This window comes from Hydra viridissima, unplaced genomic scaffold (assembly GCF_058129835.1).
Source record: "Hydra viridissima isolate aposymbiotic clone 2 unplaced genomic scaffold, HvirCarnegie_v1 scaffold_15, whole genome shotgun sequence".
NCBI lineage: Eukaryota > Metazoa > Cnidaria > Hydrozoa > Anthoathecata > Hydridae > Hydra > Hydra viridissima.
In genome coordinates, this window is record NW_028324314.1 from 4,763,880 (window position 1) to 4,787,726 (window position 23,847).

The 23,847-nt window shown below is 30.4% G+C and overlaps 3 protein-coding genes across 3 annotated transcripts; all 3 read left to right on the forward strand.

Annotated features, from left to right (window-relative positions):
- Positions 1-5,285, forward strand: LOC149878306 (uncharacterized). The gene is made up of 3 exons (XM_090073096.1): positions 1-2,117; positions 2,944-3,412; positions 4,755-5,285. The coding sequence occupies exon 1, from the start codon at positions 555-557 to the stop codon at positions 1,767-1,769; it is 1,215 nt and encodes a 404-aa protein (XP_089929222.1). The 5' UTR covers positions 1-554; the 3' UTR covers positions 1,770-2,117; positions 2,944-3,412; positions 4,755-5,285.
- A 6,301-nt stretch (positions 5,286-11,586) lies between these two features.
- Positions 11,587-13,808, forward strand: LOC145193586 (muscarinic acetylcholine receptor M1-like). Its single transcript, XM_090072889.1, has 2 exons — positions 11,587-11,752; positions 12,462-13,808. The coding sequence occupies exon 2, from the start codon at positions 12,478-12,480 to the stop codon at positions 13,765-13,767; it is 1,290 nt and encodes a 429-aa protein (XP_089929015.1). The 5' UTR covers positions 11,587-11,752; positions 12,462-12,477; the 3' UTR covers positions 13,768-13,808.
- Positions 13,809-16,436: 2,628 nt separating this feature from the next.
- On the forward strand, positions 16,437-18,648 carry LOC149878307 (muscarinic acetylcholine receptor M1-like). The gene is made up of 2 exons (XM_090072881.1): positions 16,437-16,535; positions 17,201-18,648. The coding sequence occupies exon 2, from the start codon at positions 17,217-17,219 to the stop codon at positions 18,513-18,515; it is 1,299 nt and encodes a 432-aa protein (XP_089929007.1). The 5' UTR covers positions 16,437-16,535; positions 17,201-17,216; the 3' UTR covers positions 18,516-18,648.
- Positions 18,649-23,847: the final 5,199 nt, after the last annotated feature.

Consider the following 23,847-nt stretch of genomic DNA (forward strand, 5'->3'; position numbering starts at 1 on the left):
TAGGGTGTATCGAAAAACAACTTTTTTTGAATTTGAAATTGTAATAGAGCGGAAAAGTTGCATAATCTTATAAAAAGCAATTGTGCCAAATTTTTGTGTATATTTTTTATGTCTTCAGTTCGCGCTAGGGCTTTATTTTACTTACAAAAACACGTTTTCTGACCTTTTTTATAAAATAAAAATAACAAATTCTATGCATATACCAGAGTTGTATTAGAGTTTAAACATTACACAATGATCAGGTTAGAAATGGTTACAATTTTTAAGAAAATATTTTAATGTCTTCAGTTGCCGCTAGAGGGCTGAGTTTTTAAGTAAAAACTTAATTTTTACTTAAAACAAATTTTAATTATGTTGTTGATGCTTTCACTTGTCGTCACTGTTTACGTCATTTATTTCCATCACTATCAGCATTATTTACCACAAATTGTCTATAATCAAAACATTTATTTAGTAAATATTCAGATAAAGAGCAAAAAGCACAGGTTATAATTTATTAGTTCTGATTTACATCTGTTCATTATTAAAATAGATTGAAATCAAAGAAAATTTTAATGGCAAAAATGTCTTCTGCTGCAGTAACAACAAGAAAGAAGTCTTGTCCTATCTTCGGTTCACCAGCAGACTTACGTGAAAATGTCTTGCCAACATACAAACATGTCATGCTAAGTTATCTTTTCTCAATGCAGAAAATGAGAGTGGAAAGTGGTGGAAAACAACCTTCTTTGAAAGAGATATCGGAAAATTTGGCGCACAAAATAGAAAATTTGTGTAGAAAAACATCGATACCTACTGTGTCTCATAAACGCATTGTAAAAATGTTTCTTGATTACAATCAAAAGTATAGAAATATTATGAAGTCCGTAAACAAAACAAAACAAACAGACAAGTGGAAGTCCAAAATAATAACATTTCAAAAGCATGCAGAAAATACTTTATTTGACGTTGCAGCATGCAAATGCCTTGATTTTTCTAAATGCATCTGTGAAAAAGTAAAGAAGGTACCAGAGAAAGAACATGATTTTCTCAGCAATCAGAGATTTATGAGAATGATGTATATGGAAAGACTCGGCATTCAAAGTACTTTAAGATTACGGCGAAAAGAAGCAAGAAAAAACAGAGTAATCAGCCACTTACTGTCTAACTCATCAACACAGTCTTTAACTATTACAGGTATTGAAGCTCAAGCAATATCATCAAGCCGCATTCAGAGTTCAAGTTTTTATTCTATATCTCAAGATTCTGACTCTGATGACACTGTGATTTGGAATACTGACTCAGAATCAGATGCTGATTATTTAGACACAGCTGAAAGCCGCAAGCGAAAATGGAACGGAAAAGATAAAACTGAACAAATGAGATCACCGTTACTATCCTTAGCGCAAGCCTGCGATAGAGTAGGTGTTTCAAGCAGAGGTGCTGCATTTATAGCGTGTGCTGTGCTGGAAGATATGAACATAATTTCAAAAGGAGACAAATCTAAAGTAATTGATAAAAACAAGATTCAAAGAGAACGAAAGAAAAACAGAATTAAAATGCAACATTTAGACCATGAAAATATTCAAATGTTAGAAGGTTTGTATTTTGATGGAAGAAAAGATACAACATTAGTAATTGATACAAACAAGAAGAAAAATATACGAAAAACTATAAAAGAAGAACATGTAGTTTTAGTACAGGAACCAGGTTCAAAGTATCTAGGGCATGTAGAGACTGCATCAGGGCATGGATGCAGCATTAAGACAAGTATAAAAACATTTTTAACTTAAAACAACATAGATACATCTAAGTTAGTTGCCATGGGTTGTGACGGGACAGCTGTCAATACCGGATTTCTTAATGGTGTTATTGCTTTGTTCGAATTAGAACTAAAAAGACCTGTCCACTGGTTTATCTGTCAAATACATGCTAATGAACTGCCTCTACGGCATCTAATTCAAAAACTAGACGGACCTACATCAGGACCCAACGGATGGTCTGGACCAATCGGAAGAGAAACTAAATTGTGTAATACCTTGCCAATAGTCAACTACATTCCTGTCAGTGTCACATTGCCAAAAATAGACAAAAAATCTCTTAGTTCTGACCAAAAATACTTACTTGATATTTGCAAAGCAGTATCTACTAGAGAGCGGACAACCGCGATTTTCGATTATCGATTAATGACCAACCAAATTAAAAAATTAATGATTAATTCGATTAAGTTGTGTGACCGTTTTAATCAGTTTCGAGTAAACTATTAATCATTTTAATCAAATTGTCTAACAATTAGTCATTTTATTCATTTTAAATCTAGTTAGATTTTTTAAATTTCTAATACTCCTTGTTCATAAAAAACTCGATAAAACATTTTTTTTTATTTTAAGAGAAAAGCATAAAATGAAAAACACAATGAAACACATTTTGTTTTAACATTTATTGTATAAAAATCACGAACACATTAAAAGATGGCAAACAAAAAGTCTCTCAATTAGTTTAGCTATTTTTGTTGGTTTGTTTAAGAGGCAAGGCTTCAGATGATTTAGGAATTTTTCCTCTTTTTTGAAGGCTGTCGTGTTGGCTGCTCTGCCAAAGCATTATCTTCAAGTTCATTTAAATCTGAGCTTCTTCCAGGATTGGTTGAGTCAGAATTTGTGGCAGAAGAAGGTTCAGAGTCTAAAATATCATTCAAACTCTCAGCAGGGACATCCTCAAAAGTAAACTGAACAATAATTTAATCGAGTTATTGCAGCTACCTTAACTAAAAAAATCAAATCGATTAAAAATCAAATTTCATGAATATTAATCGTTTTAATCATTTAGAGGCTCTCTTGTCGCGCGATCGTTTATAGAAAACTCGCTCTAATTAACTTTTTAATCGTTTGGTTTTTTTTTTGATCATTAATCGAAATAATCGATATTAACGAATAAAATGATCACATAGGACGGTTGGCCAGTCTCTAGTATCTACAGGTTATTGTCCAAACGCTTTGGCTAACCGAAATCCTGGAAAACTTAACCATGCCAGGTGGGTGACCACTGCAAACAGAATATTGAGGTACTATGTTGGATGTAGCGAACCGTCACACAGGCTGAGAGAAATAGTTGAGTTTGTTATTAAAGTTTACTGCCAAATGTGGTTCAATATAAGATGTAATCCCTCGTGCACGGAAGGTGCTAGACATTTATGGCTAACCATCAATTTATCCAGGTATGCCAGTGGTGAAATAAAAAGTATCATCGATCCAGTTATACAAAGGAATGGTTTTTTTGCGCATCCAGAAAACATGCTTCTTGCTATGATATTGGATACTCGCCCAAATGTGAGGAAATTGGCATTACAACTGATAATGAAAGCAAGATCGATGAAAACAAACAAAGTCCGAAAGTTCTCTATACCAGAAATTAATTTTGAAGCAAAAGACTATGTAGGGTAAGGTTGCCAATATTGTACCTCCTAAGACAAAACTAAAAAATGTAGTCAATCTACTGAGTGGAAACAGGGATTTTCAATTGAATTTCATAATTTAGGGATTGTTTGTTGTAAAGACGTTAAAAAAAACTCAAAATTTAAAAAGCGTTAAGTCTCGAAGAATCAAATTAAAAAAATAGCGCTAAGAGTACAATTAAGGAAACTAGATCCTTAATTGTACCGTTGTAATCCAATATTGTACCACTTTCTTGATTTCAATTACTTTACAGCTTTGCAAATATTTTATGATTTTAGATTTAAGGGATTTAAAGAACTGATTAAAAGGAATGGTTTTTATAAAATCAGCAATTAGAAATATTCTGATATAACATAACATAACACCTAATTGCCCGTAATATAATGAAATGAAGTTTTTTATTTAATAAACTCTATGCAACTTGAACTTTTTTTTCTTCTGGAAATTGCCAAAAACAGGTATCACCACATATGGCACAATTTTTATTTAAATTGTATGTTTACCAATGGGTTAGCTAAGATTAAAATAGAGGAGGAAGGTAGGCATTAAAGATAATTATACTAAATAATGTAAAAAATATATACTATATCTGTTTTAAAAGCAACCACACTAAATATTGTAAAATAAAATACATAAAAACATTATTTTTGGCAAAAGTTTCAGATATATTGTATCTGCTTTTGATAAACACCTGCACAGCCAACATGACACCAGCCTTGACATATTGGTAAAACTGAACTAGAGAGTGCATCTTTTTAAGGACTGCTTGTCAATACAAGAGTTATACTAATATTTTTATTTTTTGTTTAAGTGGTGAAGTTCGTATTGTAAGTATGGATATTTTTCTAATTGGAATCTCAAAAGGAATTTGTTAAACTTTACAAGCGTTTTTTAGCGGTCAGAATGGTTGCGTCGGTACAATTTAGGACATGCCTTGAGGTACAATTTACGCAACTAATCTGACATACAGTTAATTAAAAAATTTGACAACTAAAAATAAGATATTTTAAATTCTAGGAATATTTATTTTGAATTTAGATAAATTATGCTTTAACATAAATACACTGAACAAATCATATCTTCTGCTTTTTTTAGTGAAATATGCTTAGCCATAAAAACCTAAAATAAGAAATCTCCAATAACAAACCAAAAAGAGCTTACTCTGGCCTTAATGCAGTTGGATGGCAAAAAAAAACAGTTGACTCCTTAATTTCATTCAGTAAAGATAAAAAATAAGTTAAAAAGTTTCTTGTGGGTTGTAAAAATAACGAGTTATGTTAAAAGTACAATATAGGCATCGGTACAATATTAGCAACCTTACCCTAGATCTAATTGATTGGAAAAAATGTGAACTAAATGAACCTCCGATTACCACTCACATTTCAGATGAAAATTTAATTGAAATGTTAACAAATGTTTATCTTCCAGATGTGCAGCATTTTCCATGCCATACTTAAGGAGTAGAGAGATGCATCAAACTTGTAACCGAAGCTTCAGATCAAGTTTGCGGTTTGGCTAAAAGAGAAGGCTTCATTCGTGCAAGACTTGCATCGCAAAAAATAATGCCTTTATTCAACACAAAAAGACAGTTTGAGACAGATCGAAATGGATCAGATAGTTAAACTTTATTACAGCTAAACTTTAAACATTTTTCAAAAATATTTTCCACATAACTTTAATTGTACATTATGGACTGCAGAGCTTGTTTGCCAGAAACTCATTAAACAGTGTTTTTTCTTAAAAACTCAGCCCTCTAGCGGCAACTGAAGACATTAAAATATTTTCTTAAAAATTGTAACCATTTCTAACCTGATCATTGTGTAATGTTTAAACTCTAATACAACTCTGGTATATGCATAGAATTTGTTATTTTTATTTTATAAAAAAGGTCAGAAAACGTGTTTTTGTAAGTAAAATAAAGCCCTAGCGCGAACTAAAGACATAAAAAATATACACAAAAATTTGGCACAATTGCTTTTTATAAGATTATGCAACTTTTCCGCTCTATTACAATTTCAAATTCAAAAAAAGTTGTTTTTCGATACACCCTACTTGGTAATAATATGGTACGAAATTTTAAAAGAAAAACTAATAGAGGTTATACTTCTGGAGATGTCATTATGTGTGCTGCTAAAGATATAAATCTCCCAGATTATTCAGATTTATTCTTGGTATTATATAAATAAAATTTATTGCTACCAGTTTTAAATATAATCAAAACATATCAAGAAATGTGATAACCAGCCCCATAGTATGTGACAACCAACCTCATGGGTGGGGTTGGTTGTCACACGGAGAAGGTCTTTAATAAATGATTTTACAACAAAAAATATTTCACTCAATCTCATAAAAATATTCTAATAGTTACCGGAAATAGTTAAACTACTTTTGTGCAAACTTTGGTATTGATTTGATGAAAAATAAAAGCTGAGCAGTCTAAAATGTAAAAAGTGTGACAACCAACCCCGCTCTCCCCTGCTCTACAGAAGTCAAGAGAGCAACCAGATTTAACCTAAAAACTACATTTTTGTTTTTTGTTTTTTAAAAAATTATTATTAAGATAAGTAAAAATAGTATACAACAAATATAAATTGTAATATTCAGTAACCCTCGTAAGGCAGCATAATTTTACTACATTACAAGACAGCATACGTACAATTGTACCTAATCTTATTTTCATTAATTTATCACTACAGTTTTATTTAAATATTTAATTGAAATTTAATGAAATGTTACATGTAGTTAGAACCATTCTATGTAATAGAGTGGTTATAAAATCATTTCATAAAATTTCAGTGTCTGAAAAAAAGTGTACAGATAATGAGCTATAATTTGTTAACAAATTACGTAATTTATAGACTTGCTTCCAATGAAATGAAAAAAATATTTGGGGAATCTGATTCTGAAAAAGATAAAAGTTTTGCATCTAATGATGAAAGCTATGTACTGCAAGCTGATGCTTCAGTGTAAGATTCTAAAATTGAACTTGAACTAGTAATTAAGGAAGAAAGCGAATCATATTCACTTTCTTCTTTAATTACTAGTTCAAGTTTAGAATCTTAGACCGAAGATGAAGGTAATCATGATGAATGGGAAAATCTGGTCAAATGTTTGACTTCTAAAGATAGAACTGGATGGCGCAGTTCTGCACTGGCAAATGCACAAACTATAAATCGAGATATTTTACGACAAAAAGCAGGTCCAAATCCAGTACTCTCCAAAAGAACTTTTCAAATCTATTTCCAGTCTCCAGAAATCTCCAATCTCCAGAAATCTATTTCCAGTCTCTAGAAATCTCCAATCTCCAATCTCCAGAAATACGCGGCATCATTTTACTTGAAACTAATAGAAAGGCTGAAAATATCTACAATATATATAATAGTTAACTAATAGAAAAATTCCCCAATTCAGCTAAAAGACTACTGCAAAAAACTTTTTAGCCATTTACTAAAGCTGAATTAGATGGATTTTTCGGATAAAAAAGCTTGGCCATGTGATGCAAAAATTGGCTATCCATTGCAATGAAATTTTTACACTGGAAAACCGAATAATGGCCCTCGACAAGTAAATATTGGTGAATAAACTGTGTTAGACATGCAACCCAGTAAAGAGAGGCTCATCAACTCTACAAAGTTTGCAAAAAAGCAACAGTTTCACTTGTGTCAAAGAAAAACAAACCGGTACAAAAACTTTTTTTCCTATTTGCAAATGTCTTGCGAAAGAGACAAACGTTACGCTGATCTACAGTGAAGCTTCACCTGTAGTTGTTACATGTGCAGAGATATGATGCGAAAACAGCGAAAAACTAGGAAGCGTTGCATACAACATGCAACCTGTTTGTAATGAGCATTCGATTGCAACGACTAAATGAATTTCTTGCAATAAAAATACATTAAAAAAATGTACACAGTTTATCTGTTGTAATATTTTCTAAATTAGATAACCTTATAGTTGCACCTATGCCGTCGTTTATAGGTGAAAAACAAATTGATAAGGATCATCTTGTGTTCGAATTCATGTATTATCCTGAAATATAAATGCCAAACTCTAAACTGATAATGTAGAGATGTCATAGAACTACAGCCTTCTACATATTCTAAAAAAACAGCATACCGCCATTTGAAATCGCAAAAGTTACACTTGTATCTATGCAGTCGGACGAGGTTTAAAATTATCGATAAGCAGCCGGACGACGTTTTAAATTATTGGTATTAAGGCCAACCGAAACAACTTTTAAATCCTTTGAATTTCAAAAATTGTAGTATTTTTATATTAGAAAAATCAAGTTTCAAGATTTCTGCATATGAAGGACTTTTTTTTCAAAAATCTTTGTTTTCATAAAAGTATTTTAAAAACATCCTATTCGGGAAGGCCCATGATAAACGCTTTAAAAAATAGAGAACTATTGTTTCTTGTGAGGTATTAGGCAATATATTTATCATGATAACAGAAAAGATACTTAGGAGAGGGCTGTTATGTTTAAAAATGAAAAACATAATATGCTTACTTTTAAAAAAGTATTAAAAAATCCGTACATTTTGGACAAATTAGTTCATCCTCGTCATCTATTTCATATCTCAAACCAACTTCATTACACCAAGCGTAACACGTGCTTTCAGTTTATCATTACACCAAGCGTAACACGTACTTTCAGTTTATCATTACACCAAGCGTAACACGTGCTTTCAGTTTATCATTTACGGAATTGTTTACTTTTTCTTTCAATTTTCTTTTACCATCTTTTTCACTTTTAAACTTGCTTTGGTCGTCATGGTTGAGGATTCTCCTTTAACTGGTTTAGCTCTGTAACTAAACTTTTTTAACAGTCTGAAAGGACCACGTTGCCATGTTGCTATGTTTCAAGCTGAGTAAACTTTTAAATTGATAGTGTAAATCGTATTTAAGAGCTTTATAGAACTTTATAGGTATTGTTAAAAGAATGAATAATAGGTTATAACAAAAACAGCTGAAAAACATTGTAACATACAAACAAAGCTTATGTCTAACACTTTTTTGGAGAAGGAGGAGGGGGAAGGACTTATTACCTGCAGGGCCTTTACCCTAATACAATTGCCCTGAGAAACATTACTCTCAGGTACCTTATGTGCCTATAATTAAACAACAGCGTTGGTATTTAAGAAAGAAATTATAAAGTAGTTTTCGGGTCAAAAACCAATGATCAAGTGAAGAAAATACCCAGTGATCGCATTTCTACTTTTAGAAACATATATTGTAATATATTGTTACAATTTTTTACGGAGTGCTAGTAACAAAGCATGAGAATTTTTGAGTTTTCGCCTCCACCTCCCCTGTTTCTCTTATCTGGGTGCAAATTTACCTTTTTGCCTATTTTTAACCACTGAAGTTTTAGTCATTTTATAAATTTACAGAAAAACTTTTATTTCCAAAATTTTTAAATTAAGATATTCAAAAGAAATCTCGCAACAAATGACTTTATAAATATTTACTAAATATTGATTTAATTTATTGCCTAAACTTTTTAACTTGAACCTTGGATTTTTATATGGAACCACATTATGGTACCATATAAGATGGCAAACTGAAAGCAAATCACTGGTCCAGCTGATTTTGAGAAGAGAACTAATCTAAATCTTTATTTAAAATACAACCATTAGTGGCAAATAAAATCAAGGAGAAGATCTTACTTGACTATAATTTAAAGTTGTATGTCTTCCTAGATGTTATTTATCGTCAAAGAAGCATCTTTTTGCTTAAGATCGGATCAAGGAATTATTTCTCAAACTCAATTAATAAAATATATAAACTATATATTTTTGGTTTTGACACGTGATAAATAGACATTAAGATGGAAAGCTGTTTGAAAGGCGATTTACATGGTAACCACTTTTCTCTGCTTTCCGAAGGTTGATTAGTTAATTCTAAATGCATTGAAAATTGTTTATTTATTATTTATTACTGTTATTCTAATTTTTTCAAGGTTATTATATTTTATTGTATTTTTCTATTTTGCTATAAGAGTTTTATATTTTAAATATTTAAATAATATTTTTACATGTTTATTCTTAAAAAAAAAAAAAAAAGAATCTTTTTCTTAAATTTTCCCCATCACAGATTTTTCCTGATATTTAATTCTTTAATTTGGTTTAGAAGAAAAAAGTATTTATGAAATTGATTTTTATGAAATTGATTTTTATGAACTTATTTAGAGTAATACTAAGGATACTGGGTTTTGTTCTTCCTTCGTCGTTATATTTGGTAAAGACAATAAAGATGAGTTTGGTATCTTTTGGAATAGCTGAAATCCGAGTAAAGAAAATCTTGAGTGAAAACTCTTTTCCATATTCTCCCTTATGTATAAATATTCTCCCTTATGTATAAATGAATTTTTATTTGGTTTGAAAGCACTGTGCCCTGGAGAGGTTATATACAGCGCCTTCAAGCTAATTTGGGCTTTGCATAAGTGAAGGCTTGCTATAGTGAAGATTGTTCTAAGAAATTGAAGTCTGTCAATTTAATGCGTAAAAGTACATATCAGTTTCACATTTTATCATATTTTTTATTTATCATATTTTTGTACAATTATCACTGTTAAGGGGTAAATAAAATAAAACATAAGTTGTAAATACTGTAAACTGTATGGGTAAGTACTATATGTAATAGATTTTTCACTTTTTGATTAACTTTAAAGTTTTTTATTCTTAAAAATCACTTATCAAACCAGCAATTAACCTCTAACTAAAATGTATCAAATATTATAATATATAAAACCAGTGGTGGGCACAAGTTGAACCTAGCGGTCTTTATGACAAACAGTAAACGAATGAAAATACAAAAATACTCCCAAGTAGCGGCAGAGAAGTAGTAAAAAATTGAAGTGGAGCGTAAGGAGGAGAGTGAGGGCGAGGGCGAGTTTAAAATGGATTGTTTTAAGAGAACGTATCATATGAATGGCCCAAACTTCCAAATTCTTTTTTAAAAAAAATTGTTTATTTATTTCAAAATGAAATTTTTATTAAATCTTCAAATTTTAATTTTAATTTTAATTAAAACCTCACATGAATTGCCGACGATTTGTAACATTCAAATTACATTATCTCCGTCGTTTCTATTCACAAAAATAATTTTGTTTCTAATGCATCATTTTATCGATAAAGTGCTTTTATTGAAGAAAATTTTATTATTTTCTATTGAGCAAGAAATTTTATAATTTTTTATTGAACAAGAAATTTTATTATCTTTTATTTCACAAAGTTTTATAATTTTTTATTGAACAAAAAGTTTTATTTTTTATTGAAAAAAAAAGTCTAGTTTTTTACTGAACAAAAAAGTTTTATTAATTTATTATAAATTAATGTTAAATATATTTTAAAAATTGATATGTTAAATATACTAAAAAAAAATCATGTTTAGAAAAAAACCTAAAATGGTTTTTAAGACAAATTTCTTACTTAGCAAAAAGTTCTAATTGAACTGTTCTATCTTTTTCTACACATGCACAATACCTCATTTTTAAAATAACGAACTTGATGCAAAAACATCTTATTTATTGTAAGTACACCTCTAATCATCCAGGATCACTATTTTACTTTTAAAAAAGTAGCTCTTTGATAAACATCATTTTTAGAAATAACATTCACATGACGTAACTTCTGAGAATCTTAGAATGAACTAAAATAACATCCACATGACGTAACTTCTGAGAATCTTAGAATGAACTAAAATAAAGCACATTTTTTTGTGAATATTTTTTTGTAAATATTTTTTTTAAACCATGATGAATGTAGTATTTATTAGTTTATTGAACGTTTTTTTAAGGCCCAGTTTTTTTAAGGCCCAGTTTCTTTAAGGCCCAGTTTTCTTTGGGATTTAATACAACTTTTTTTCTTATGTTCAAATGGCATTAAGTTCCGGAATAAAGCTAAAAAATACACGCCATCTTTTTAACATATCAGCCAGGTGGCTTTATTTCAGCCTGGGAGCATTTTTAAACAGAAAGTTATCTTTTTTTTTTTTTTTTATCTATTCAAGTTAAATTATCATCATATTGTTTTTAAGGTAGATTTCTTTTTTACGTCCGCTTCTTTTAGTGAAGAAAACCTTTCAAGCTTTTTCACTTATAAAGTAAACATTACAGTTTGACTCCACAACGTAGTGAGCAAACTTTAAAAATACAATTCGAAATTTTAAAGTAGTTATAGAATTAAAAATAGAATTACTAGCAATAGAATTCAGTAAGGAAATGATTTTTCTACAGCTTTTTGCAAAGAGTAAAAAATTGAAAAACTGCTCTTAAAACGAAGAAGAAAAAAATGGAATTTAATTGAAATAAACACTTTTTAAAGGTGACATTTTATGTTTTAGCTTTAAAAAACGATATTGATTATTTGGCTTTAAATAATTATGATGGTTCTTATCTTCGTTGGTTTTTTCAGACTTTTTAACCAGTTTTTTTTTTATAATTTATTTCTATGACGATGACGATGGGGGAAACCAAAAAAAAGATTAAGTAGCAAATGCTTAACAAAAAAACAACAAAAAGTTTGAAATGAGCAAATAAAGATGTTACGCAAAGTATTGTTTAATTGACCAAAAAAATTGTTTTTAGTTTATGGATTTTTATCCAGAATGAGTTAAAATGTTGATATAATACTAAAATAAAAAAAATCAGCCTTTTCGTTGATGACTATTAACGATGGAAAACTCAAACCGAAAGCTTTTTGGAAAGAAACAACTCTTATCGAAATAAAAAATTTAAAAATTTTTGTTCAAATAGTTTAATAAATTTTTGCTTAACATAAAAAAACCTAAAGAAAGTGGATTTTAAATTTATCTGAATCCAAATTTAAATTATAACAAAAATTAAATCGATAGCTTAAAAAATAAGACTTACTAATGAAAAAATCCTTTAAAATGATTTTAATTTTTTTATTTTGTTAATGAAAATTACATTTTTAATTATTTGCTTTAAACTAATCAAAGAAAAGTTTGTTTTGCCCCAATCAAAATAAAGCCTTTTGTAATTCTAAAGTTAAACAAATTTTTCGCTTTTAGAACATTAAAATCGAAAATGAATTTCACCCAAAATCCAGACACCACTTATTGGGCTGCCACCTTAACATCTGTTACCAGCAGTAATGCCACTTGTTCGCCTCGAAATGAAAAATTACTATCTTCCGTAGATACAACCCTTGTGTTGGTAGGGGTAGGAATCTTAAGTCTGACTACAGTTTTTGGAAACCTTCTTATTATTATGGCTTACTACGATAATAAAAAAATTAGAAGTCTTGCAAACATTCCCATTGTTTCGCTTGCTTTCACAGACATGTTTATCGGATTTTACCCCATGGTTATGAACACCATGGAGATGGCTCTAGGATATTGGCCTTTAGGAAATGTGATGTGTAACATCTCGTTGACATTCGATTACGTATCCGTTCAATCTTCAATAAACCACATTGTTCTAATTAATTTCGATCGATACCTTTCAATAAAATGCCCAATGAAACATCGATTACAGCAAAAAAACACAAGAATTCTGCTTAAGTTGTTCACTGCATGGTTTTTTGCTCTTTTGTTATGGGCACCTTATATTAACATCTATCAATACAAAAAATATGAAATGAAGGGTTGCGAAACGAAATGCTACGCCCAGTTTTCATCAGGAAACGAAGTAACATTTAAAAGAGTCTTCCTTATCATTACAACTGTTCTGGGGTACTTTCTGCCGCTAGGAGTTGTTCTGGTTATATACTTTAAAATGTATTGCATAATACGACAAAAGCTGTACGAAGTACCTCGTTTCTGTGAAACTTCAAAAAGTATGGCATTAAACACCAGTATTGAAAACACACCTGACTGCTACTCCGTACCTTCATCTTCTGCGATTGACTGCAACTCTATACCTTTTTCTATTACCAAGAGATCTGACTGTTACATTGTATCTTCATCTTATAGTTTAAAAGAATCATATGAAGACCAAAAAAGAAAACTTGACATGATAATAAAACGAAAGCAAATCCTTCGGCATAAAAAATCTTTACGCATGATTGCATCTATTATATCGGCTTTTGTAGTCACTGGTTTACCACTAAATGGACAATGGTTCTTAGTTGCAGTTTGTCATAACTGCTATCATCAACTTTTATTTGATATCTGTAACTTTTTAACATACCCTAACTCGACAGTTAATCCGTTTCTTTACGCGTTTGTGAGTCGGACATTTCGCTTGCAATTTAAAAAGATCTTATTCTGTAAAAAAATCACTCGAGAAGTTCAACGGCAACATGGAAAAAATTCTGATTTTCAAACGAACCAGATCTCAAGATCTAAAGATGTTTTTGCTAGTGAGTCGACCTAAAGTCGACGAAAAAAACAATTATCAGTGATTTTAACTGCAAAATCACTTAAAAAGTGTAGTAAATTTAGTAAATCAATAAATGCAGAAATGTTTAACAGAAATAAACCAAATAATTCGTCAAAAGTTATTTATTTTAAAATCATTTGTTTGCTAATCATTATATGTATTTGTTGATAAATTAGTTGACATGCTTTTGTACCAAAGTTGTGAAAAACCTGTCTATATAGATTGAAGTAATGTATAGATTAAAGTAAAATAAGGTTGCAGTAAAGCTTAATCCTATAAAAAAAATACCTAAAAATATTTTTGACCACACTGAGTCTATGATCTCATGTGATCACGCAATAATTATTGCCACAAATCTTTTTCCAAAAAAATTTGCATAAACTGTTTAGTACTATAAATAAAGAAATGTCATCGGTTGCCGAACGGGTAACCGATGACGTATTCAAAATATTTTTAGTGTCTGGAAACCGTTCAGGTATAGCCCCGTTAAATACCCGATTACCGGAGCACCAGAAACAATGACCAAATGGTTAACGGGCAGTTAACGAACAGAAACCGATAAATTATCGGGTACCCATTTGAGTATTGAATTTTTTAATACCCGGAAACTAAACTCGAGTATTTTTTAATACTCGAGTCCCAAAAATTATCAAAAAACTTTTAAAAATTGCAAATACTGCAATGTTCAAAGTTTGCTGCAGATGAAATCCCATGACAGTTGATGAGCTCCTTTTTTAGAAGCAGTGAGTTCCCGGAAAAATACTGCCAAATGACAAAGGGTTTCTGTCGTGCACCTCCTTTCTCACTTCCTTGAATACGGAAGCGCTTCAGATTTGGGCGGCCAACTAAGATAACAAGTTTAATAAAAATTAGGCAAAATATTTCGCCATTTAGTTAAAATTAATTTTTAACAAAACTTTGAATGCTTCCGATTGTCTCTTGATTCTTTGCAACTTTAAGCTTGAAAGCAATTAGTAACAAGTGTAAAATTTACAAGAACTAAACAAATAAAATAAATTAATAATCTATTACCTGGTTTTTCGACTTCGATTTCATTGAGAGGCAGGTCATCTGGATCTGATTATAGTGTTGAAATGTCTTTTTCATGTTCACTTCCTAATTTGTTTTTCTTTGTTTTCAGTATCAACATCGACAAGACTTTGTAATGACTTGGACTGGCGAGCAAACATCTTTGAAACACTTTGCTCTTTTATGCACGTTCGATTTTAATTTCAAAACTTTAAAATCACAATCTTTCAAACATAGTTTCAAATAAAGGGTGAGATACAGTAACTTTGCTAATCAGATTGCACGAATAAAGGGTGAGATACAGTAACTTTGCCAATCAGATTGCACGAATGACGAAAATATATTAAATTTTATTTAACTACTAAAAAGCTATGTGAAAATACGATTATTGCGGTTATATTCCGCTCTTGGTAATTTTTTAAGAAATTTCAATTTTTTTTTTAACAAAATGGACCTTCTACACATAGTACTCGAAACAGAACCGTTCGGGTATTATCCTTTTAATGGGTAATTGGGTACCGAAGAGGCTTCAATAACTTTCAGGTACAAATGATATAAATTACCCGAAAGATTGAGTCGGGTCGGGTATAAAAAACTACCAACTACCTGATCTTATCGGAGTTTTCAGGTAACCCCGTTTGGGTAATCGAGGTACATTAAGATTTTTTTTGGGTCTTACCAGTGTCACGTTCAGTTCCTTTCGAGACCCGGAGATTTTCTACTATAAATGCATTAAATTGCGGAAAAAACACCTTTAAATTCAACTTTACTAAATTTTTACCTCGATTACCTTTAAATTTAACTTTACTAAATTTTTACCTCGATTACCTTTAAATTTAACTTTACTAAATTTTTTCTATAAAAATAATACTCTTTTGGGGAACCCAACAACTACATCTCATGAACATTCACAAATAAAGTATAGAACAACAGGAAACTATATTGTGAGGAGAAATATCAAAGTGAAATTTAAACTATGATGATTCTAAACATCAAAATGTGAAATTCTCAGTGTAGATATGAAACAAATGTGTATCCTCCTACACCTACAAGTAGTTAGATTGACCATACTCTTCTCCGGTTTGCAAGTCCTAGGCTTGTATAAAGTTCTTTTTTGCCATTGCTGGTAAGGTTTGGAAATAGAAACCTTAGCATGTCTTAACAAATTGAAATTTTAGATGAAACTCTGATGGTCTGTTAACTGACATAAAATTGTTACTTTATTCAAACTTCTTTGATTTTATAGCACTCTAAAAATGTTCTTAAATTTTTAACCCAATCAACAATCGAGTTGCTATTTTCAAAACATAAAATCTGTATCCTTTTAGAAGTAGTAATGGTAAAGAGTTTAAATGAAATAAACACTTTTTAAATGTGACGTTTTTTTGTTTCTGGCTTTAAATAGCAATATTGATTTATTCGACTTTAAATAACTATGATGGTTTCTATCTTCGTTGGTTTTTTTCAATTTTGTAACTAGTTTTTATTTTTACAACTTATTTCCATGACGATATTTGATTTATTATTTGTCTGAATGTAACCATTTACATTCAGACATATAAATATATCAAATCATCGTCATGTTTGCAATTCAGACTTTCATTACGGAAAGAGCCATTTAGCATAATTGAATTATCGCATCAAAAAACCTTACCAGCCTTAGCATGTATTTTTAGCAACTTTGAGTCAAAGTAATAGGGAAAAGTAATCTTCAGTCAAAGTATCTGTCAAAGGTAAGATTTCTACAAACAGAAAGGATTTTAATCCGTGGTTAAAGTAGCAAATACTTTACAAATAACAAGTTTGAAATAAACAAATCAAGATGTTACACAAAGTGTTTTTTAATTGATTACAAAAATTGCTTTTATTCAGAAATGATGTAAAATATCAATTATCAATATAATATTATAATTATCAATAAAATATAATAATTGTAGGAAATAGTCAGTCTTTTGTTTGGTTACTTTCAACGATGGAAAACTCAAAACGAAAGCTTTTTATGAAAAAGAAAATTTAAATCGAACCAAAAAAAAAAAAAATCTCTTTACGTTTCTGTTTAAAGAGCTTAATAAATTTTTGGCGTTCATATATATATATATATATATATATATATATATATATATATATATATATATATATATATATATATATATATCACATTCTATTTATAAAACTAAATTTAGTTTCTGGTTAACAAAAAAAAAAGAAAAAAAATTACAAAACCAACGAAAATGGATTTTAAATTTATCTGAATGCAAATTTAAACTATAAAAATCCAATCAATAGTTTAAAAAATTACATTTTTAATTGATTAAAGCTAACAAAAAAAAAAAATTTGCCCCGATCAAAAAAAAGCTTTTTTTGTAATTCTAAAAATAAACAAGTTTTTTGCTTTTAGAATATTAAAATCGAAAATGAATTTCACCCAAAATCCAGACACCAACTATTGGGTTGCCAACTTAACATCTGTTACCAGCAGTAATGCCACCTGTATACCTCGTTATGGAAAACTACCAGCTTCTGTTCACACAGTCCTCATGTTGGTAGGGGTAGGAATCTTAAGTCTGACTACAGTTTTTGGAAACCTTCTTATTATTTTGGCCTATTACGATAATAAAAAAATTAGAAGTCTTGCACACATTCCCATTGTTTCGCTTGCTTTCACAGACATGTTTATCGGATTTTACCCTATGGTTATGAACACCATGGAGATGGCTCTAGGATATTGGCCTTTAGGAAATGTGATGTGTAACATCTCGTTGACATTCGATTACGTATCCGTTCAATCTTCAATAAACCACATTGTTCTAATTAATTTCGATCGATACCATTCAATAAAATGCCCAATGAAACATCGATTACAGCAAAAAAACACAAGAATTCTGCTTAAGTTGTTCACTGCATGGTTTTTTGCTCTTTTGTTATGGGCACCTTATATCAACATCTATCAATACAAAAAATATGAAATGAAGGGTTGCGAAACAAAATGCTACGCCCAGTTTTCATCAGGAAACGAAGTAACATTTAAAAGAGTCTTCCTTATCATTACAACTGTTCTGGGGTACTTTTTGCCGCTAGGAGTTGTTCTGGTTATATACTTTAAAATGTATTGCATAATACGACAAAAGCTGTACAAAGTACCTCGTTTCTGTGAAACTTCAAAAAGTATAGCATTAAACACCAGTATTGAAAACACACCTGACTGCTACTCCGTACCTTCATCTTCTGCGATTGACTGCAACTCTATACCTTTTTCTATTACCAAGAGACCTGATTGTTACACTGTATCTTCATCTTATAGTTTAAAAGAATCGCATGTGGATCAAAAAAGAAAACTTGACATGATAATAAAACGAAAGCAAATCCTTCGGCATAAAAAATCTTTACGCATGATTGCATCTATTATATCGGCTTTTGTAGTCACTGGTTTACCACTAAATGGACAATGGTTCTTAGTTGCAGTTTGTCATAACTGCTATCATCAACTTTTATTTGATATCTGTAACTTTTTAACATACCCTAACTCGACAGTTAATCCGTTTCTTTACGCGTTTGTGAGTCGGACATTTCGCTTGCAATTTAAAAAGATCTTATTCTGTAAAAAAAATCGAGAAACTCAACGGCAACATGGAAAAAATTCTGATTTTCAATCAGGCATCGAAACGAACCAGACCTCAAGAACTAAAGATGCTTTTGTTAGTGAGACGACCTAAAGTTGGAGAAAGCGAGAAAGAAAACAATTCAGTGATTTTAACTACAAAATCACTTAAAAAGTGTAGTAAATTTAGTAAATCAATAAATGCAGAAATGTTTAATGGAAATATTAAACCAAATAAGTCGTTAAAAGTTATTTATTTTAAAATCTTTTGTTTCCTAATCATTCTACGGGTTTGTTGATAAATTAGTTGACATGCTTTTGTACCAAAGTTGCGAAAAACCTGTTAACATATTTGATTGAAGTAAATGATTAAATTTTAACGAGGTGACAATGAAAGTTAAGTATAACGAAGAATAAATCAAAAATATATTAAACATAAACAAAATACCTAAAAAAATTTCTAGACTCACTGAGTCCATATGATCAATTTGATCAATCTGATCAATCTGATCAAACAAGTATTATATAAAGCTATTTTGGGGAATCCAACAACTGCATCATATGAACGTACAAAAATAAAGTATAGAACAACCGAAAACTATATTGTGAGGAGAAATAGTAAAGTGAAATTTGAATTATGATGATTCTAAACATCAAAATGTGAAATTCTCAGGGTAGATATGAAACAAATGTGTATCCTTCTACAAGTAGTTAGATTGACCATACTCTTCTACGGTTTGTAAGTCCTAGGCTTTTATAAAGTTCTTTTTTGCAATTGCTGGTAAGGTTTGGAAATAGAAACCTTAGCATGTCTTAACAAATTGAAATTTTAGATGAAACTCTGATGGTCTGTTAACTGACATAAAATTGTTACTTTATTCAAACTTCTTTGATTTTACAGCACTCTAAAAATGTTCTTAAATTTTCAACCCAATCAACAATCGAATTGCTATTTTCAAAACTTACTTGAATTGAAAAGGATTCTACAATGAGCCTGCGAGATGGTTCACTCTTATCGTCAATCTCTATCAGAGATTTTTACAGGAAGTGATTACGAAAAAATAATTCAAGTAACAAACCAGTTTTAAATCATCGGGCAAATAATGCGTTAAATAATAAATTAGTAATAAGATAAATAATAAAAGAAACAAAACTTAGACCTTTTGTTATCTTTTCAATTTCATGTCCAATAGTAGCTTGTGATCCTACCTAACTATCCGTAAATGAATTAGTGTTGCTCGCATATTTGGTAGTTAGCTAAGAAGCTGTTTCCATCAAGAAGCTCTTTTCTCATTAACCGAATGAAAAAGCCAACTGCTAACAATACCACGAAATATTCCTTAGTTGTTAACAAATAACAAAAAACGGTCACTGAAAAGTTTTGAATGGTTGCCATTGAACGGTAGAAATTTCATTCGACAACTTAAAAGCTATTAAGATATTATTTACCCGTTTTTAAATAAGACTTCGTATTGCAGGTAATCAACGTTATGTATCCTGTGAAAGGAAAACTGTGCCAACAGTAGAATTTCATTTAGGAAATTTTCTATAGGAACCGAACAAGATCCAATCCGAACGGGTATAAGACACCGATAAAAGCCAAAAAATATTTTATTGAATCCCGATTACCAGAATGGGTATTACCGATAAGATCGGGTTGTTGATATTTTTCATAGCCGTCCCGACTCGATCTTTCGGGTAATTTAAATCATTCTTACCTGAAAGTTATTGATCTTATCCGGTACCTGAACCCAATTAACCGCTTTAAAAAAATAATACCCAAACGGTGGTTTTGTCGGGTATTCTGTGAAAAAGGTCTATTTTGTTCAAAAATAATTGAAAATTCTAAAAAAATACCAAGAGACTTTGAATTCCAACTGCTTGAGGCAGATTATATAAATTTCTTAATCGGATTTTTCTTCTTTTCACAGGCCTGATTAGCAAGGGCTGTCAGATTGCGCAACTTTTGTCACAGACAACAACATTGATGGTTGATGAATTGAGGGATCTCCTCTTGTTTTAAGTCACTAACGAGGGCCAAAATGTTGTTGTTGGAGTCAGTGTTACAGTTCGCAATCGGGAACAAAAGAACCTATGTTTCAAATAAAACTGAACTGTATTGCTCATGTTCTTCATAACTGTTTGAAGAGAGCAAGTTAGAAAAAAAAAAAAAAAAGCAAATAGCACCTTGCTGCAAGCATCTCAAGTGGTCAAAAACAACTCTGATGAGTCCCCTGAAAAAATTGTGCAATATGACAGTCCTTGCTCATCAGTCAACAATATTCAAGGAATGCCTTAGAAAGGCCTGTGAAAAGAAGAAAATTCCGTTCAAGAAATGAAGTAGTGTAATCAGTTGCGAATAGTTAAAAAGAAATGAGGTAGTGTAATCAGTTGCGAATAGTTAAAAGAAATGAAGTAGTGTAATCAGTTGCGAATAGTTAAAAGAAATAGTAATTGAGAATAGTTGTAAATAATTCCAAAAATCCAAATAGTTGTAAATATTAGGACACAAACTCACTAAAAATTGCTTAAAGTATGAATAAGTCTGGCTTATTCATACTTTAAGCAATTTTTAGATCTGCCCTTAAAGTCAGTCTTTTTGCCCATAAAAGTCAGACTTTTTAAATTCTCTTTTATATTTTTCAGACCAATATGTGTAGTTCTTAGAAGCCAAGTTCAAAGAAATTAAATTCAGTCGCCAGAATTCGGCTAAGGATTTTGATGAAGCAATCAAGGAGTTTTGGTCAAGTTTGTTACACAAAAGTGGGGAAAACAACTCCAAGATATAACCATTCCCTGTCAACGATAGCCTTCGACACTCAAAAATTGGAAGCTTCTCTTCGAATTTATCCAGTCAAAGAAGCAGAAGAAGAGCGCGACAAGGTTAAAAAGGAAACATTTTGCCCATAAAAATGATGTTGATGCAGTTATTAAATGGATGGAAAAATCTTTCCAAGACTGCCTTTGCTATCCTGAGCATTCTTGCAAGTTCACCATCCTCAGAACGTTTGTTCGGCGCTGCCAGCATGACAGTCACGAAGGGAAGAAATTCCATGGATCCTCCTAAGACTGAAAAACTGTTCTTCATCAAAAGCAACTACTCTCAGTTTGAGTGAAAAATGTTACTCAAATTCTGCTCAGAAACCAAAACCTCTTCATCAACTCAAAATGAGCAGCCGAATGATGACATAAAGGAAGCCCCTACAATGCAATTAACGTTTTGGACGTGTATGACATTGAAGAAAACAAAAAATTTGTCAAAAATGATTTTTTAAAACTTGCTTCCAATTTCTTTCAATTTATTTCATGCTAAGAAACTAATGAAAACAAACGAGTTTATGAAAACAAACATCTCCAAATTTTTATTGTTTATTTTGTAATCAAAAAAGCTGCAAGTAAAAATTCAAAGGTGAAAGTGCTATAGCTGCCAGTGTTTTATTTCTATGATGACTAAGGCAAATAATATGGTTAGAAAGTTAACATAAGCTACCAAAACTAAATTTATCTTAACCTTTTTCATTTACTTGTCTTTTTTATTAACTACTTTAGTTAACTTCCCTCTCATGTAAAATCTAATTTAGTACCTTTTTTTAAATTTTACTTTATATTTCACTGATACCTCCATAGATGCTAAATTTTCCCTATTTCAACGGCAAGTCGTAGTAGATTTTAATGATTTTTAGAGATTTTTGCGAGTTTTAAAAATCTTTTAGTAAAATATGGGACCCAAGCGGTGATGAAACCAAAAACTGAACGGGTGCGGGTTTTCGGGTATTAAAAATTCAATACTCGAATAGGTACCCGATAATTGAAGGTCATAGATTAGAATATTGACTACATCACTAAATAAAGTCTGCTTAACTCTCCAAGTTCAAAGCTCCAACTTCAAATATAGATCTTGTCTAAGTTGAATAGGGTACAATTTTATTGATAAATAAATAGGGTACAATTATTGATAAATAAATAGGGTACAATTATTGATAAACAGATAGGGTACAATTATTGATAAATAAATAGGGTACAATTATTGATAAACAGATAGGGTACAATTATTGATAAACAGATAGGGTACAATTATTGATAAATAAATAGGGTACAATTATTGATAAATAAATAGGGTACAATTATTGATAAATAAATAGCTAAATACTAACATGGAACTTTAACTGCCTGGAATTGAATATTTTAGATCAAGAGCTTGAAAAAATAAAAAATAAAAAAAGACTGGCAAACTGTTGAAAATATCTTCCTAAAGTAAGATATTTTCACCAGTCCTTAATTCTGTTTAAATGAAAAATATTCAAATATATTTAGTAAAATTTAAAGCATTTAGCATCATCTTTTTTTTAGCTCATTAAATTCATAACTGTTTACACATGACTCTTACAAAGTTATAGATTGTAACAAAGTAAACCTGCTAGAAATAATTGCGGTAATCATTCAAATTAAAGAATCTTGAATTGATCAATGTTGTCTGAAAAAGTGCGTAGTGTCAATTTAAAAATAATGCCAACCAGCACGAGTTAAAAACTGGTTTAAAAACGCAATAAAAATTTAAATTATTAAATCAAATACAGCGTTCCTTGATTGCTCTCTTCAGTTCAAACTTTTTAATTGAATTTAAGTATTAAAAAAGATGATTAGAACCAATAGAAATTCACGGTAAAAAAAAAAAGAAAACCACAAAAAGCACAGCAACAAACTGCTACTTTCTTAGTAAGAATTCTTAGTAAGAAAAAAACTTTTTATTAAGAATTCTTAGTAAAAATGTGGCATTTTGTTGTGCTTTTTGTGGTTTTCTTTTTTTTTTTTTTTTTTATCGTGAATTTCTATTGGTTCTAAAGATGATATTTTTATCATGACGTTTATTTAATTTTGCTTAGTTTTGTTAAATATAGACTATTTGTTTTAGTGCCTGGGGCTTGTTTCAGGGCCCACGCAACCGGGGAGGGAAGCCATAGCCTCGTCGCTTTTTCGCAAAGTTTTTTTTTATACCGAAGAAAATTAAATTTATGAATAAACACTATCACGATGGCACCTTTCGCATCTTAAAAAATATCAAATAAAAATATATCCTAAAATAATCGATTCGTTGCGCATAAGTTTTTTCAATTTCGAATAATCGAAGTCAAGGCATGCGCACATGACAAAATGGCTCGGTAGCAAACGTGTTAAAGTGTGCTCGTATTGATTATAAGCTCCAAAAATAGCTAATGATTCGTAAAGTAACGGATATCTTTTCATCAGTATCAAAAAAAACAAAAAAATAAACAGTAACAAGTCATCGGATCCATGTTTAATTTATAATATTTAATTTTGCATAGACAAAAGTTGGAGAACGAAAAACAATTCCCTTGGTTGTATTACTTTTTACAAAGTTAGTACTTATTTGCTGTACTTGAGCAAAAAATACGATCTTTGTTGAAATCTTTGTTTCTTACTTTGAT

What these genes read in the sequence shown, in the direction of transcription:
- LOC145193586 (XM_090072889.1), top strand. Translation starts at nt 12,478, where the DNA reads ATGAATTTCACCCAAAATCCAGACACCACTTATTGGGCTGCCACCTTA.
- LOC149878306 (XM_090073096.1), top strand. Translation starts at nt 555, where the DNA reads ATGGCAAAAATGTCTTCTGCTGCAGTAACAACAAGAAAGAAGTCTTGT.
- LOC149878307 (XM_090072881.1), top strand. Translation starts at nt 17,217, where the DNA reads ATGAATTTCACCCAAAATCCAGACACCAACTATTGGGTTGCCAACTTA.